Source organism: Canis lupus, chromosome 31 (assembly GCF_003254725.2).
Source record: "Canis lupus dingo isolate Sandy chromosome 31, ASM325472v2, whole genome shotgun sequence".
Lineage (NCBI taxonomy): Eukaryota > Metazoa > Chordata > Mammalia > Carnivora > Canidae > Canis > Canis lupus.
The window spans coordinates 9,876,024-9,895,487 of NC_064273.1; the positions used below are offsets into that span (position 1 = coordinate 9,876,024).

At 35.0% G+C, this 19,464-nt stretch overlaps 1 protein-coding gene across 14 annotated transcripts in view; it reads right to left on the bottom strand.

Annotated features, from left to right (window-relative positions):
• ROBO2 (roundabout guidance receptor 2) overlaps positions 1 to 19,464 on the bottom strand; it is a 1,648,622-nt gene that overhangs the window by 75,753 nt on the left and 1,553,405 nt on the right. For all 14 annotated transcript variants that reach the window (XM_049104693.1, XM_049104697.1, XM_049104695.1 and 11 more), the window contains 5 exons: positions 18,245 to 18,326; positions 17,671 to 17,833; positions 15,953 to 16,119; positions 11,345 to 11,466; positions 2,878 to 3,109 (listed from right to left, as the gene is read on the bottom strand). In XM_049104693.1, the coding sequence (XP_048960650.1) occupies positions 2,878 to 3,109; positions 11,345 to 11,466; positions 15,953 to 16,119; positions 17,671 to 17,833; positions 18,245 to 18,326 (766 nt within the window). The remainder of the gene's footprint in view (positions 1 to 2,877; positions 3,110 to 11,344; positions 11,467 to 15,952; positions 16,120 to 17,670; positions 17,834 to 18,244; positions 18,327 to 19,464) is intronic.

The following is a 19,464-nucleotide window of genomic DNA, read 5'->3' on the forward strand; positions in this document are numbered from 1 at the left end:
TAAACACAAACTGTAAGTCTTGATGTGCATTAAAACTGCTTATAGAATATGAATATAAAGACAGGAAGCAAGAGGTCTGGTTTCTAGTAGTTCCAAATTTGCATGTAGTGTTCTACAGTGACATTTAAAACAAATATATCCTTTAAATAAAGTGGATAGATTTAAAGCAAACACAACAGCTGTGCTAATATGTGCTCGATAATAAATTTAACAGCTAACATTTTTTTAAAGATATTTATTTATTTATTTATTTATTTATTTATTTATTTATTTGACAAAGAGAGAGATAGATCGCAAGCAAGCAGAGTGGCAAGCAGAGGTAGAAGGAGAAGCAGGCCCTCTGCTAAACAAAGAGCCCAATGCAGGGCTCAATCCCAGGACCCTGGGATCATGACCTGAGCTGAAGGCAGATGTTTAACCGAGTGAGCCACTCAGGTGCTCCACAGCTAACATCCTAATGAGTATCTTCTATATGCACAGCACTGAGCTAAGCATCATATTTAATGATCACACTAACCTCAAGAGGGAAAAAATTCCTAGCTCAGTTTTCCAGAAAAGGAACAGAAGACTACTGTAAACAGAGTTATCCAAGTCAAACACCAAGGCAGAATTTGAACCCAGGTAGATCTGGCTCTAACGTTTGATCCTTTTGACTCCAATCAGCAGGCTCTCTTTCCGAACAAAACATTTCTATCAAAACTATTCTGAGAGAATATATGCCAAATTTTCATCAATCATTATCTCTGAGTGGTGTCATTAATAACCATCCTTTTGTTTTGTATTTAACAAATAAAAACAGAAATGCAGCAATAAACTTCACCAAAAAAGAAATACTTTTTTTCATGTTGGGAAAAATAATTGACTTATACACTGGCTCATAATTTAAGATTTAAAACTTATTTTATATTGATGGAAAAGAAACTCTGAAGTTACAAATGAAAACAGTTCATGTTGGGTCGAGTGTGAAATGGATAGATTTTAATTTCCTACAGTTCCCATCCTTTATGGTTTCTCCTATAACTAATTATAATCACACTGAGAAAAGATGAGTGAGAAACAATTTCTGATTTTAGACTGCTGCATCTGCTCTCCAGTCTATCTCAGAGCTGAAAAGTACTAATTTTACAGGGAAATTTATCAATTCTCCTTAAATCTCTGAGTATGAAAAACAAAATGAAATAACAGTTGAAACAAAATTCAAAGAATTTTGTGGTGCTAAAGGATTTTTGTGTAAAAGGATCAGTGCTTTCATAACTCTACACAGTTTAGTCCTTTGAACATATGTGCAATTGAATGGTAAAAGATATTTTAAAAGCCTAACAATAAAGTCTCCCATGTTTCATAAATGTGTCACTGAGTTATGCCTATACGTGCATTGAGATATAGGATATACACAGACACGTTAGCACAAGATCACTCTGTATTAGTCCTCTATCTGATAATATTGCTGCAAAATATGGAACAATGACATAAATTTAAGCATGTGTTCACCCAGTTTTGTAATTATTAAGTAGGTTGCATTGAAAAATTACACTTTGCAAAACTGGTTTCTCATTTGACTTTCCACTGGCTGGAGGAGAACACCATGCCTGCTTCCTGAGAGGTGAATTATTCCAGTGCTCACCTTCTTCTACAGATGTGAGGGAACCCAATTCACTGAGCATCGTTTCCACACACAGCCCAGCTAAGTTCCATTTGTTACCTTCAGAAGGCCACATAAACTGGAAATGAACGCACACCAAATGGTGAAGGATGCCTAACCCAGAGGAAAAGTATAACTGCAGTGAAATTCATTTTTGGAAGTGTGCTTCAAATGTAGCATTCTATATTAAATTCACCCACTCCATTTATTAGTAGTACATATTTTCAACATGAAGTAAAATTTAATGGTGGATGAAGATATTATTATTAATTTTTAGTAATTTTTTTCTTTACATATCCTAAAAATAGATTAATGTCTTTAAAGATATGTCCTATTGTTCATGTTAGTGTATCAGAGTGTTAACAGGTGCGGACATAACATTTTCACTACGATGCTGATTATAAGATATGTACAACCTAAAAGCTCTTTTGTCCAACAAGGACACCTATGGTAGCATAAGAAACCTATAGACCTATTCTTAAGATTGCTCTCATATTGGTCTATGAAAAGCAGCTTCTTTCCAGGAGCTCTGTAAATAAAATTAGTAGAAAAGCAGAAGGGGGGGGGGGATTTATTACACTTGGCATCTGACTTTTTGTATTTTAATAATACCATTTATTATAACCCTCTGGTTTAGTGAAGGAGACACTAGTACAGAGACTGGTTCAAATTCACATTAATTTTATGTCTATCACAAATTGATTTTAAAGTATCTGCAAATGGCCAAGGGGGAGAGAATATCACTAACGAGAATGATATTGCAAACATACAAGTGGCCTTCTGGATTAGAAATTATGTGGACAAAGCCCACAGGGAAGGAGGGTTATAAAAGAAAATGTTACACTTTACTACATCAAACACAGGAAAGTAACAATGAGCAGCCTGTGTTCTTGAGTTTCCAATAGCCTGTCTTATAATAAAGCCAAATGAACTCAATCCATGTTAAGAAAAAAGAAAAATATGGGAAAATATTGTAATCAAATTTCAGTATCCTGGCAAAACCTGGAGCAAATATTTACTTAAGAAAAAAAAAATCCTGTAACTCGAATGTCATTTTTTAAGGGTCTCAGATTCTACGAGATTCTCAGAATAAAAAGAGAAAATGCTACCTCCCGAATTTACTCTTTATATTCTCGCTTGCTATTCCTCTAAGGTAGATGATGAACTAGAACCTCAACAGAAATTGTCTTCATTATGGCTTAAGTTTGGCTTTTGTTAGAAATCTGAATACTGACCTTCTTCAGTAGTACGAACTATTTTAGATTCACTGTCCATTCCTTGGAACTCATTAAAATATGGTCGAACTTTAATTTCATAAGTCACTCCCTTTTTCAGGTTGACCAAGACAGCACTTCGCTCGGTTGGGACTTTGGCATCTAAATTCTGCCATGTTGTCGTAGCCTGCAGGCCTGTGGTCTGACGATACATCACTCGGTAGCCTTGAATAAACTGGGGCTGGCGATCAACCTGAAAAACAGCCAAAAGCGTTTGAAACCAAATAGAAATATTTTAGTTGAGACAACGAATCCATCCTCATTTCTCTTGTCCCTATTTCAGTCCTCATCAACTATCATCTGTGTGATCCATGGCTTTGAAATTCATCTCCCTGCTTCTAACATCCAATTCCAATTCTGAGTTTGCATCGCCTCTGAGTTTGCATCGCCTCTATGATTTCCAAAATAAAGAATGGAACAACTCTCTCTCCTGCTTAAAGTACTATGTAGTCCTTAACATACCTACTAAATTAATTCAAATTCCTCATAACACAAATGCCTGACAGGCCTAGACCTGCCAATTTGTCTAGCTTCCTTTCTCATCTGTCTATCCTTGTCCTATATTCAACAGTTCCCATTTTTATGGTCGGATGTGTACTGTGCTATTACCCAGGAATTTCCATTCTTCTCTTTTACCCATTCATTAATATCTTCATTTACTCCAATCATTTTCTGAGTTCTTACTAATCAAGTTACTGGTCAAGTTACATCCATAACCAATACCCAAAAACAAATGTTATGAATGAGATGGACAAGAGGCTAAGGAAGCCTGGATGGGAGAGGAAGTTGACAGAATCAGGAAGGGGAGAAAGCATTTCCCCAAAAAAGAGTAAGTGGTGGGATCTGCAAGGAAAGTTGGATAATTTATTCCAGAGGAAGAAGTGTAGAAACAGCACCTATAAAATTCCTACACCTGGAGGAAGTGTATGAGAAGATGAGGAGTGTGAAGTTAGAGTGTCTATTTTAAAGGTATTTGAAAAGCTTATACTCATTAGCAAAGATTAAATCAAAGACTGACTAATTTATCAGTTTTTGGCTCCTTCAAGTGTCCCACTGTTGGTTCAATTTCACAACTTTCTTGATCCTTTCATTCACAAAAGGTATAGAGGATAAACAGTTGTTTTTAAAGAAAATCTGGGATTTTGATTCTGAAAACTCATATCAAATAAAAATGTGAAAATGCTATTTTGTTCACTCACAATAATTACATGAAAACTGAATATACAAAAAATGCAAGCTAAAAATAAAACATGTCCTCCTCATACATTATTGAATGATCTCTTTTGGAGTTTTACCATTGTTTCATTTAGGGAGAAAAGAATTTTTAACTTTTTAAAAATAATTTATTTATTCATGAGAAACACAGAGAAAGGCAGAGACACAGGCAGAGGGAGAAGCAGGTTCCCTGTGGGGCACCTGATGCAGGACTCGATCCCAGGACTCCAGGATTATGATCTGAGCCAAAGGCAGATGCTCAACTAGTGAGCCACCCAGGCATCCTGGATTTTTAACTTTTAAAATATTTTTTAATGTCTTTCCATTTTCCTAGAATTGACTTAAAAAATAACTATCACAGAATCTTCTCCAATTAATTTTCCATATATTGTAGTTAATAGCTGTATTCTAATAAGTCTTTAACAAATTTGACTGCCAAATACAGTGTAAAATTTAATGGAGAAGAGATGGAAAAACCTCATTTCAGGAAGTTTGTGGAGAGAAGAAACGAGAAGGAAATGATGATGAAAATGGTTATTTCAACTTTTAAAAAATGTCTTTTTAAAAAATTAACTAACCAATTAATTAATTAGTTAATAATTAGTTAATTAATTAGATTGTATAGATTTATTGAGAGAGAGGACACAAGCAGTGGGGAGTGGGAGAGGGAGAGGGAGAAGCAGACTCTTTGCTAAGCAGGGAGCCCCTGTGGTGCTCGATCTCAGGGCATGAAGATCAAGCAGATGCTTAACCGACTGAGCCACCTAAGCGCCCCTAAAAATTTCTTTATCCAACTGTTAACACATTGTGAATAAAAGGTATTGTCTCATGCATTAACTTTCTAAAAATTTATTTATTTTAGAGAGGGAGAGAGCAAGCATGCACACATAAGCTGGGGTAGGGCCAGAGGAGGAGAGAGAGAAAAACTCCAAGCAGACCCTGTGCTGAGCAAGGAGCTCCAGGAGGGGCTTGATCCCACGAATCTGAGATCAAGTCCTGAGCTAAGGGGCAGCTGGGTGGTTCAGTGCTGAGCGTCTGTCTTTGGTTTAGGTTGTGATCCCGGGGTCCTGGGATTGAGTCCCACATCTGACTCCCTGCATGGAGCTTGCTTCTCCCTCTACCTGTGTCTCTGCCTCTCTCTCTGTGTGTCTCTCATGAATAAATACATAAAATCTTAAAAAAAAAAAAGACCTGAGCTTAAATCAACAGATTCATTTGGACTAAGCCACCCAGGCCCCCAGTTTCATGTATTAACTTCTAACATTTATTCTTTAGTCGCAGCATTTTAAAATTATTTTTAAGTGAGAGCAGAAAATTAAACAACAACAACAACAACAAAAACAATCCAGGACTTCAATCAAAATACAGTGGAGCGAAGGGACATTTATCTATATTTAGAATGTCCAAGCTAGAGAGTCCATGAAGCCTGTGGGCAGAGCACATGTATTTCCGTGTATAGCTAATTCCAGCTTCACCGATGAGTCCCAACAACAAAGAATTCCTTCATCCACCTGACAGCATTCTTATCCTCAAAGATTTTCTGGAATTAGTGCTACACTTGTATGAGGTTCTGTCTAGAAAAAGCCCAGCTCTGATGCCAAAGCTCATGATCTCTGAATTCTCATTGATGAGAACACAAACACAGTTTGTGTTTGTACCAACAGACATAGTTTTTGAAAAGCTGTTGTTCTGACATCACAAAGCAAGGCAACTAAAAAGCAAAAAGTTAAATTTATGAGAGCCAAAGAGAGATGCCTTTAATCAAAACTGTCAATGTTCAAAAATTCCTTGCAGCATATGTTAAAACAACATTAAGCCGGCATTTTATAAACTTCTCTGCATTCGCTTTAAGTGAATTTATATACTGAAAGAAAGACATAACTCACAATAATAGCTTGTTAATACTGAAAGAAACAAGCTGTGTTTTTAAGAAGAACATTAAGCAGCTGTTTCCAGATGAAGAGAGTCTGTAAATCAGGGTAAATTGGTTTTATCCATGTTTGGTTTTAATTAATTAAGTGTTTTAGGGACTTTATGAAGCTAATGTTTACTATACAACATTGCCTTGCTCACTTCACTGTACACTGCTTTCTACCAGTATATTCTAATGGCCTACTTAATAACTAAATAGTTTAACTTGATTTTGTGCAGTTGCAATACATTCTTTTTCAGAAGAAAATTTGTTGTTACAGGTGGAAGCAAAAATGAAAATGCTGAACACTACCTTAAAAAAATAGGTGGGATTTTTATTGGATATGTGTTCTACACCACTGACTTGTAGAGCACATTTTGACAGGTGGTCATTTTCAAGTTAAACCATATGCTTGTTACTAGTTTTATTAACATTCTGTTTATAAGAAAGAGGGCTTTCTTTAGAGTTGATTATAATCAGAGTCTGACCACAAATCCATGGGTTTGTAGAGTTTTAAAAATTTGTATTTTCCGAAATATCAATTAAAAGGCATTGTCTTAAGGAAAAAAGTGAAATGATGAGGCAAGCTACCATCTTCCAGTCAAAAGGTTCCAACTGAGCTACAGCTCGGACTTTTAAATTTCCTGAGCCTTAGTTTTCTTAATTCAAATAATATTCCTATTACAAGGGCTTAGATACAATTAAGTGACTGTTATAAGCTAAAGAATTTAGCAAGCTTCAAGGATGCACAATGATAAAGCATCATTGTTAAGTAAGGGATATGTTTTTAAAAAGGGGTCAATATGTGACCTGAGGGTAGTGTATCAAAACGTGTACTACCCCATTCCACTAAAATTATATTTCATTAAAATGTGCAAGTGTTTACCATCAACCTTTCTATTTAAAAAAATCCATCTAAACTGAAAATTCAAAGTGAATTTTCCTTATTGGTCTTAGCCTCCTAAGGACTTATCTGGGTGAAGCTTAGTTCTGAAATTCTAGTTTGCTAATGCACACTTTCAATTTCAGCAGCTGTGATGTTTAAGGGGCAAAAGATCTGTGAAACTTTTTGTCCTTGAACAGAAACAACATGTACACACACAAACTAGAATAACCATTTTTTAATTTTTAATTTTCTTGGAATGACTTTTTTAAAAATAAGAGATTTATTGCTATTTTCTTCATGAAAGAGCCATTTCTTATCATTTTTGCCTATCACTATAAGAGCAGTCACTTTTAGAAAGCAGTTGTGGCTAACTTGTTACTTCTGGATTGTCCTTGGCAAAACACCTCAGCTGGCCCTAAGTCTACATACATAGTTTGGGGAATACATTTCTCTCCTCCAATAACCCAACTGTAACTCAAATACTAACAATGTAATACTTTATTTTTTTAATATCTTTATTTATTTATTCATGAGAGACATAGAGAGAGAGAGAGAGGCAGAGAGAGAAGCAGGCTCCATGCAGGGAGCCTGACCTGGGACTCGATCCTGGGTCTCCAGGATCATGCCCTGGACTGAAGGCGGCGCTAAACCGCTGAGTCACCCAGGCTGCACACAATATAATACTTTAAAGAACATATGCACTTAGCAGGTTGAAAATATGATGGAAATAAAACATTTTGTTATAATTTCTTTAACGACCAACCACACCCCCAGTCTGACTTTATTTCACTAAATTTATCAACCTCTTAGATACATACTTATCTCAAGTGTAACTACAAATTCATGGGGAACAATACTCTGGAATATAATTGAATACTTTTCTTAAAACAAAAATAAAAATGTATAAAAACAACTGATTTAATAATTCAACAGCCTGTTATTAAGAGGGTATTTTATAAAAGACACTCTGCTAGGAAATAACAAAAATGAAAAACATAGAATCCAGCCTCAGAGAAGTCAAGCTCATGAGAAAGAGAGATATGCAAATGAGTAATGACAAGCTTCGTGGGATACAGAGATGAATATGACAAGGTTCCTCTCTTGGAAGAACTCCCAGACTACAGACCTGCAATTTTGATCTAATTTGATTTATTCTCTTAAACTCAGTGATTTCTAAAGTGATTAACTTCATAAACATAATGACTTTGATTCTTACCCAAATAATTTCCACATTTAGAAGCAGCTTAAAAGAGGCCCCTTCAAAACTTCCAACAGAGCAGAGAAGACTTTTCAATTGAGAGTGAGGAAAAACATCTACTATTAAAAATACAATTATTTCCTTGGCTTTCTAGTTTTATATTTGGTCAAAGTTGCAGAGAGATGGAAGAGGCAAGGCAGATAATACCCCTACTGTGCCAGTGGAAACATGATGAGGTCATTATGTTCCCTCCATGGGAACAAAAGAATAGAAATCATAATAGGCAGACAACAGAATAAATCTATCCAAAATGATATTAGAAATGGAATAAGAAACAATGTAATCTTAAATAATTACTCTTAAAATCTTATAAACTTTATCTTATTTTTGTTGAAGTGTTATCCCATTTTACAACCCAAGTCAAAATTTTGATCCTGTGGTCTGGTTTAAGAAGTATCAAAATGCCCCATCTAGGACCCTATGCCAAAATTCCACCATTAACAAATATTTCCTTCAAATAAATATTTGTCTACAGCTTAAGTAAAACTTTTTAAAGTAGAAAACACAAAACACTGATTTAAAGTAAATAAATTCTAATCCTATCTTTACCTATAAAGTATGTGTGAGGTATTGGGAATATTATCCAATCTGAATACATTGGCTTCCTTTTATAAAATTATGGAATTAAACTAAACAGCCTTAAATATTATTTTAGGTTTCCCTGTTCAAATATGATCATGCCTTCAAATTTCCCATATAAATGAAAACGAACGGTGATGCCTTTTCTGGTGCCTGAGGATAGAGTTAATAATTTTTTCTTTGATTGAAACCTCTCTCTTTAGGATACATATATGTCTGTTATGGCTCTTATCTCTGTGTCGTGTCACTGACAATTTCATGTTTCTCTCAAGTAGATTTGTGTCTCTTTATATAGTTCTCTCCCACATCTAGTACAAAACTGGTCCATGAAAATGCTTGTTGAATTGGATTTGTTCAATGGATTTATTATTGAGAGGACAATGGAATAATTCTTTCATTGTGTTTTATACGTCAAATGTAATTAAGAACTCTTGAAAAAATCTTAAATTTTTAAAAAGATTTTATTGATTTATTCATGAGAGACACAGAGACAGAGGCAGAGTCATAGGCAGAGGGAGAAGCAGGCTCCCTGTGGGGAGCCCGATGCTGGACTTGATCCCAGGACCCCGGGATCACAACCTGAGTCAAAGGCAGATGCTCAACCACTGAGCCACCCAGGTGTCCCAGGAACTGGTGAAAAATAATCAATTTTCCTTTCTTAACTTCCTTATTGATGGAGTTGATAGATGGTTATTTTCCTAAAGGAAACTGGACTCTGGACTCTAAGAGTGGAAGATGAGAATCCAATTTCTTCTTACTTAGTTGTCCTTCTACTATAATAAAATAATAACAAGAGGGACATAATTATAAATAATTTCCAATTAATATTATAATTAAAGTAAAAGATTTTCTAGGTATCCCTAACTCAAATGTCTGTGACTTAACACAATGTACAGGATCTATCATATACACAGAGGGTTTAAGGAAGTTGTGCTCTTCTAACGTCTTGATACATTATGGAGTTTTAGAGGTTATGATAGAGAATTCTTAGTTATAAACGAGAAGTTGGCACTAGCTCTATTATGCACAGAGAAAAATATTACCTGGCTCTTTTCAAAACACAGACACTCACATAGACACAAACACATATACACAAATATTAGTATTCTCTAGTATGGCCAATGTGGCTATTTTTATGCTATTTGTTGTTTTCACTGCAGTGGCTATTTTGCATTTTGATATAAGTGGATAAGTTGATATTTAATAATACATGGAATTAAATCTTCTTAGCATATATAAAATCTATATGACTTATATAAGTCAAATTATTAAAATTATATTCATGTTCTGATGCTATTGCATAAGATACAGCTAAAGGAATGTACAGATGATTTATTTCAATTCAGAAGAAAACTTTGTCCAATTAAAATGTTTTGTGCTCCAAATAATGCCATTAAGAAAGCAAAAACCAAACCATAGACTGAGAGAAAATATTTACAAATCAGATGTCTGATAAGGAGTTTGTATCTACTATATAAAAAACACGAGTCTATAAAAAGGACATACAACCTAACATAAAAATGAGCAAAGAATTTCAATAGACATTTTTCTAAAGAAGATACACAAATGCTCAAGCATATGAAAGGATGGAAAATATTATAGGTCATTAGAGAAATGCAAATCGAAGCCACAAGGATATACCACTCTGCACCCACTAGAATGGTTATAGTCAAAAAGACAGAGGGTAGCAAGTGTTGAGGAGGATGTGGAAGAAACTGGGACTTTCAAACATTGCTGGTAGAAACATAAGATGGAACAAGCGCTCAGGAAAGCATTTTGGCAGTTTATCTGAGTATTTGACAGTTACCATTTTACTCAGAAATTCCTAGGTAGAAACCAAGAAAAATGAAATCTTATGTCAACTTGTTCTCAAATGCTCATGGCTCCCTCATTCATACTAGCCACAAAGGGAAACAAACTTCAGCTCATGAAAAAACAAAACAAAACAAAACAAAAAACAGCAAGTAAAACAGAGTATGTGATATATCTGTATGATGGAATGCTATTCAGTAATAAAAAGGAACAAAGTACTGATAGATATTATGACATGGTTGAACCTCAAAAACATTTTACTGAGTGAATGGAGCCAGACACAAAAGATCGCATATTTCATGATTTTATTCATATCAAAGGAACAGGCAAATCCGGGACAGGAAGTAGATTAGTGGTTGCCCAGGGCTAAAGCAGGGGTGATGGAGGAGGCACTGGTCATGAACACAAGGTTACACTGTCAGATGATGAAATCTTCTAAAATCAGATTTTGATGATTATTGCACAATTCTGTAAATATACCAAAACAGAATTGTACATTCTAACTCTGATATGTTAATTATATCTCAATAAAGCTATTACAAAATAAGAAGATGAAACATGACATGGTTCTATTGGAATCAGTCTATTTTTATTCTACTCTTTCACTGTATTGAATATTTTTCTCTTTTTGCCATTGATTACACCTCGATACTAAATGGTGAGGGTTTCCATTACTATTTGTTTGTTGATTCACTTTTTCCTTTTTTGGTTTGTTTTTTTCAAGTAATGAAAGAAACTTCCATTAATACTGCTTTTGAAAACTTACCGTCCATGTGACCTGAACAGTGGTGGGAGTCAACACAACTGGAGTATGAAGACGGACAATGACATCTCCTAGTTCTTTCTGTACTTGTCTATGGTCCACTCCTTGTGCTGGTGGGCTGATATCTACAGAGATAACCATTCCCAATATTTAGAAATTCCTAGTAAAATTTCAATGTATATTATACAAGCCATTATGATTAGGTCATTAGGAATAATTGCAGGGCAAAAAATTGAAACCTTTTGTGACAAAAAAAAAACAACAACAAAACATTAAAGCATACTTGTATACTTACCATCCACGCTAGGACATAATTTGGGAGATGATATTTATCTTTACTAAAATAATACTAATAAAAGTATAATCTCTCCCTCCCTGCAAATACATTGTTGTGGAAGATCTATTATCTGCTTATTAAAGAATAAAGTATGTGCCACAAGACTTCTCTAGAAACATCAGTTTTCGAAAGATGTTGGCATATGGATGGATTTTCCTGAGTAGTTAATGGAACTTATATCTGAAAACTACTGTTTAACAATTTGTTTTAATCCCTTGTCCCAGTTGGTAGATTGTATGTTCTTACTCCTTGACCTATTCCAGACTGGAAGTGTGGAAAGGAAAGTAATCACGGGGACTTGGAAAGAGACTTATATCACTAAAGGTTAACAAAGTGAGGGAAAGAAGGAGAAAAAGCCCACCAAACTCACACAAAAATACTTTTGACTGAAAAATTTAGGATACTGATAAAATATTCTAAAGTAATAAATTTTGAGCAGAACTTCAGTAATCTGACACATAAAGAAAAACAGTAATTTGGATGCTTTTTGGAAGTGATTGGGGGAGGGAAGGGGGAGAAAGAATTGCAATACTTAGAATAATATATGCTCAGCCATACATTGTTCTGCCCTGTATTCACCATTTCCAGAACACTAGTCTATTGTTCCATATAATGCTTTATGTTTTGTGTGCCCATTAAGAAAAAAAAAGATAAATTATAGACTCCCGTGTTCATAAACTGATATCAAATGTTGAATTTCACACAAACTCAAATCAACTACTTTAACTCATGTACTGCAGTATTCAATTGAGTTTTTTTCCTCCAACCATCTTCTAACAGAGGAAGTCTAATTCAAAATAATTTATTTTCTTAATCTTGTTTCCTCCTATTTTCTCAGGCCACAGTGCAACACACTGGCAAAAAATATTCGTAAATGAGTATCTCAGCCCTAACTTAAATTTGGTGCACTAACAATTTAGGACATAAATGAGGGCGGGCAAAATGGGTGAAGGGAGCCAGAAGTGCAGGCTTCGAGATATGGAATGCAGAAGTCATGGAGTAAAAGCCACAGAATAGGGTAGAGAGCAAACTGGTGGTTGCCAGAGGGGAGGGGGAAATGGGTGAAATAGGTGAAGAGGATTAAGAGTACATAGATTGCCGGCAGCCTGGGTGGCTCAGCGGTTTAGCGCCGCCTTCATTCCAGAGCATGATCCTGGAGACCCGGATAGAGTCCCATATTGGGCTCCTTGCATGGTGCCTGCTTCTCCCTCTACCTGTGTCTCTGCCTCTCTCTCTCTCCCTCTCTCTATGTCTCTCATGAATAAGTAAATGAAATAAAAAAAAAAGTACATAGATTGTGATGAGTGATGAGTTAAGCATAGAATTATTGAATCATAATATGATGTACATAAAATGAATATAACAGTGAATGCTAATCATACTTGAATTAAAAATAAATAAATATACATTTTTAAAGCCCCAGCACAGTAAACATAGTTAATGACATTGTAATAGCATTGTATGGTGACAGACGGCAGCCACACTTCCAGTGAGTGTGGCATAATGTATAGATAAGTTGAATCACTGTGTTGTATGCCTGAAACCAATATAACATTGTGTGTCAACTATACTCAAAAAACATTTTGAAAAAAGAAAATAAAATTCTCAAGAACCTTAGCGTGGAAGAATGCATAAAATACAAACTTGGCATTACATGCAGCGTATAATGAAAGCATTACTTTTATTTAGTATTTGGAAATTATGTCAATAATTCACAAATTTGATTTTAATTAAAAATAGGATTAAAATACTTTAGATCTCTTCAACTGTTTTCCAACCCCCTGTACCAATTTGAGCAAAGCACAAATTTATCTCATGACTCGGAATGTATAATTGCTGTTGTTATTTGGAAAATGGATAATATAAACAATAAAAAAATGAGTGAAACAATTGGGACACAAATAATGGGAACTACACTTTGGTGACTTTTCTCCCCAATCCCACTGTTTTTCATTCTTAACATAAATAGCAGAGCTAGTTTTACTTGATCTAGAAAAAAATATTATTAATATTATCATACTTCAACCTTCGCTGACACATCTATGGTCTACTGTGATGGTGATGGTACAAGTATTTCCTGCCTTGCTAAAATAAAAGATTTCTAAATTCTGCGATATTTAATATCTTTCAAAGTAAGACTTCACACAGCAAAGTGTTCTTTGAAAAAAAAGTTCTTTGCAGAATGCAAAGCTGCTGAAAGTGTCAAAAAATGATCCTGACATTCAGACACAAAACATGAGTTTTCCTATTAAATATTTGTTAAGAGAACATAAGTCTTTTGCTCTATATAGTCTCTCAACTGGAACAAGCCAGATCACAAACAACTTTTCATTAATCTTTTTTGACCTTTTCACCAAGAAGTTATTTTATGAGTCAAGATACAGTGACTGGCAGAGTTACTGAATGCTCAAGAAGGTCTGCCGGATATAATCACACCCAAAGTCTTCCCCACTCCATTATCTTCTGCCTTCCATCACAGCTACACACAAAAACTGATTGTTTCTCTCTACACTGGCGAAAATGATCTTGGTACTATGATTTCTTGAGTTAAAACCCTATACATCTTCAAGTCCCATAATTTAATTTACTCATTAAATTCAGACACACTAGAAGCGACTGGATCCAAGCAAGGTAAAATATAACCAGTTTCAGATCTTCAAATTCCTTGTTGTACTTTTTCTTTCTCTGGAGACAGGTTCTTTACCTACAGGCCCTTTATCATCATGGAAAATTAATCACATTACTGCTTAGAGAACAATAGCAAGTGGCATTCCCTCCTCCCTTGACTGTCATCATGTCAGCAACGTTCCAAAATCACGTGGTGACTATTTCACTGGATTCCTTTAAGGCGCCCTTCTCTGTTATAATAGCGTGCTAGTTACTATCACTGAACTACATTGTAATTATAATAATATTTTTATGGCTGTATGGTGCTTTTCATTGCATAAAAATACTACTTTGAATTATATCTCGTCCAAAGCCTTTTACAAATAAGAAATAATTAACCCTTTCTCAAGAACCCTGTGGGAAATGGGTTGTAACACATAATAAAGCCACGATGTCGATTTTATTAATTTCTTTCATCTACTAGTAGGGAGGGAAATTATAATGCAGCATCCTGTATTAACCCCTCGACTGCAGTGATTTTTTAATTTGAAGATTCAGGCTACTAAAGATGAGAAAAAAATCTTCTGTTTTGAAATTATAATATTCTGGATGGGTTTCTTAATGTTTTTTGTTTCAATTCAAGTTAGTTAACGTATAGCGTAATGTTAGTTTCAAGCGTACACTATAGTGATTCCACACTTCCATACATGACCCGGTGCTCAACACAGCAAGTGTCCTCCTCAACGCCCATCACCTGTTTCACCCTCCCCGCCCCACCTTGCCCACCTCCCACTCTGGTAACCATCAGTTTCTTCTCTGTAGTTGAGCTGTTTCTTGGTTTGCCTCTCTCTCTTTCCTTTGCTCCCTTGTTTCAATTCTTAATTTTTTTTATTAGTCCAAAGTAATGTATATATCAGGAGGAAAATTGGATTTATTCCTTTCTGAAACAAATTACCCCTTTAAACATCTGGCTTGATTAAAAACAACAACAACAACAAAACCAAACCAAACCACCATAGGGATGCTTGTCAAACTTGAGCAGAAGCATCTCCTGGAGGGTACCTTAAGACACACTGCTGGGCTGTCCCCCTCCCCCCCGAGCTTCTGAGCTGGGCCCAAGAGTCCTCATTTCTAACGTGGTCCTAGGTTATGCAGATGATACTCCTATGGGAGCTCTGCCTGGAGACCCACTGTGCTATAAAAATAGAATTCTTGAACAATAGGAATCATTTTGATTTCCCTATCTGGGCACTGTATCCATTAAAGATCACTTTTTGCTGTTGTATAATTAATTTCAAAGAAGGAGACAGGTTTCTTCCTTTTGACATATAGTTAAGCCCTAACTTAGTTGATTTATTATATAAATGTACCCAATTTTTTGTTTATTATTATTATTATTAATTTATTTTTTATTTTTAATTAATTTTTTTTTTTTTTTTTTTTTTTTTTTTTTTTTTTTACTTAACAGACCCTGACAGCTCTGGGAAGAGGACACATTCACCAAGGTGAACAGCAAGTTCCCTTCTCCTTCCCTAGATCAGGTATAATGAATCACTGTAACAAGTAATGCAGACACATTTATCTTTCCTCATGCAATCCCTCTGTTCTTAAAGATCTGCTGAATACCTCCTTCCAGAACCAGTCCTGTTTACAGCTATTGAACTTACCTTGTGTGCGCACAGGATCTGACATGGGGCTTGGGTCGCTTAGACCTTGGGGGTTGATAGCTCTGACCATGAATAAATAGATCGTATTGGGCCGCAATCCTCTCACTGTATAGAGCGTGGTCTTTACATGGTTTGCCACCGTCTGCCAGCTATTGCTCACCGATTGGCTGAAACATGAACAGAACACTCATTTAAAGAAGAGTCACAAAGGTACCGGCAATGGAGTTGGGTTTCAATGACAAAAGTTAATGGCTGAAAATTAAACACACACACGCACAACACTTGAAGTGTTAAGCCCAATAAATGAAACATTTGGATGATTTCGGTTTATTCAACAACAAAGCCGAGCCCACCTAACGGAAGTGCCATGCACAACAAAATTAAACTCAGCCCAGGAGATGTGACAGCCCGTTGCTAATGCACAGCAGCCCACTAAATGAATACCTGTAAAAGGAACAGAGGCCAAGATCACAACATCAAGTTTATACAATAAATATGGTCCTCGTAAATGTATATATATATACCTTGAAAAGAATTAACCTGTAGAAAGAATAAATGGACTACAGAGTAAATTATGCCAATACATTTTCCTGTTACAAGGTGTGTTTTCTTTTGCATCAATTCCACATGCAATATTATAATAGAGCCTTCTAAAACTACATATCTGTAAAAGAAGAAAGGAAGCATGTAAGGAATATTTTCCTTTGGTCACATTTTTAATAAAATTGTACATTACATAGTATGTCATTTCTCATCCTCAAATGGTGTAATACCTCTGAATCTAGAAGTGGAAACCCCTTAATAGCCAGCTATAGATGGGATGCCCATTTAGAAAATTTGTCTAAGGTCAAATGCTGCTTTTGTTCATAAAGAGGAGAAAATGTGATTTTTCCAGGGCTGCCTTTTCAAAAGTTCTTATACATCAAAGCATGAAAATTATAGAAAACTGTATTTTGAAAGTTGGAAATGACATATTTGTTGATCACCTTAAATTAGATAATGGAAACCTAAAATGAAAGTAATGACTTGTCCTAATGTTTAAAAATGACAGTGGCTATCACTATCTTAATAGTGGTAAATAAAAGAACACTGAAACGATACAAACTTCATTTTCCCATTTGTATAAGTATTTTATCAAATTCTCATGACATTTGCTAATTTATATCTTCGAATTGACCACCTTTTTTTCAAATAACAATTGGATGTATCTTTTCCTTTCAGGAACCAGAGTGTGGTTTTCCACTTTTTTCTTAGGCATACCTAATAGATGTATTAAAATATATAGCACAAAAGAAATGGAATTATTTTAAGTTCTGCTCTAATTATTAGAAAGCAAAGTTCAGGGTTCCATGTCTCAATAAACAATTCAGAACTTTAAAAAGTGCCCTGCCTAATTAAATTATTTTCTGCCTACTTCTAGTGACAAAATTCTCATCTTAAATTTTTATGACACTCAGGGTAAGAAAGGAGCTAAATGATTATGTCATGACCTAGACCCCCATAGAGTTAGGCATGGGTAATGCATATTTAATCCTATAATCAAGTTATTAATGAAAAAAACTTAAAGTCTATTCTTGAATAAAATCAGATAAATATTTAAAATGCAATGTTGAACATGTTCTTAAGATAAAACAGCCAGATAGCTCATGTGAGATTTTAGGATATAGGAGCTAAAGTAACCAGTCAATGGAGAAAAAAAAAAAGGAACTGTCCCATACCTGAAAGCCTCAATGATATATGCACTTGCTGGAAGGGCTCCAGGGGTACCTGGTTGCCAGGACAAGGTGACACTGTTCTTAGTAACATCAGTGACCTGTGGTTTGGATGGTGGCCCTGGTAGGTCACTTAAGTCATAATTTTTACTGATTGTTGCTCCAGATTCTATAGAGGACAAACAGAAAATGCTTCATTTCTGATTGCATAAGATTCCATAATACTTAAAAGAAGGAAAATAGTCTGTTAAAGAATTTGACCTAGACGATGAGTTACTCATTGCAAAGAACCAAATGTACATAAATGAATATTTGCTTTTGCTAAATTTACTGTTTTCTTTCATGCAAGATCACTAGAATTGCTTGGTCTTCAGATAGTGAAAATAAACTTATCAAGAACAAATGTATCAAACTGCATATATGCATTGTTATGTGGAGAAATTAGAAAGTGGTACACGACTAGTTTATGGATTCAACGAATTTAAAATCTCGATCTCTCCTTCAATTGACATTTAATACTGAACTAATCACTCAAATGGGCTCAAGATTTCTTCTATTGAGATAATTCCCAAGTACTTACCTGTCACATCCAGCACAGCACTCCACGAAGTCTCCCCACTTGAACTTGTAGCCACACAAGTATAAGTACCAGTATCAGAAATCTAGTGTGCAAAAAAGGGAAAGAATTCAATTATTTTAATTAATTTATAGAGTAATTACTCAAATCTCAATGTGGTAATATTTAATTTCTTAAAATGTGATATATCATTTAGCTGTCTAAATTGTTCATTAGAGTCAATCGTATGTACACATAAAATATTAAAATCAACTCATAATATTATTTTATTCATAACAGGAGTGCAGTGATTTTTATATTATATTTCTACAAGTCTAAATGTTATTTGTCTGGTAAACTCTATTTGTCTGTCCCTCTTGCCTCCATAATACCTTTATCTTCCTATAACTACATTTTATGATGGGGCTTCACTGTGTCAGAGTTACATATGGACAAATCAGGTCAGAACAGATTTTTTCAGAATCCTATAAATATTCAGAGATCAGTAATGCAAAATTGCCGTATCTTGAATACATTGTATTTCAATGGATAAAATGTAGTAAAGAGTAAATAAGCCCTGAGATTACACTTGACTTTAAAAAAAAAAAAAAAAAAAACATGGAGAAGAGTAAAGGAAAAAAAAAAAAAAAACAAAACTAAAACTCTCCCTTTAAATAGATTAGTATTCTGGGGCACCTGAGAGGCTCAGATAGTGATCCCAGGGTCTGAGGATGGGATTGAGCCCCACATCGGGCTCCCTGCTCAGTGGGGATCCTGTTTCTACCTCTCTCTCTCTCTGCCCTTCCTGCTGCTTATGCTTGCTCACACTCTCTCTCTAAAATAAATAAGTAAATAGATCAGTAGTCACTTATATTTAAATTTTAGTAGCACGACAAAGAATGCAATAGAATTATATCATAAACACACAAACCATGTCATGGAAATCATGGAAATTTAGAGCTGAAAGGGACCATTCAAATAATCTCATGCATCACTCTTTAAAGCATACTTCAAAACTGTCATTTCTTTGATCACTTCAACTATTTTTGTTATTCACTGAAGAGCAGCAAAAAAAAAAATTTTTTTTTTGCCTCAAAAAGTGACATTTATTCAAAGAAAAAAAGAAGACAAAAAATGACAAGATGTTCATCCCTTGGCTTCCTTCTCTTTCCCCTCCTGCTCCTCTTCTGCTCCACAGACCAATGTCCAGGTTGGGCAGGACCCCCAAAATTTTTAAAGTAGTT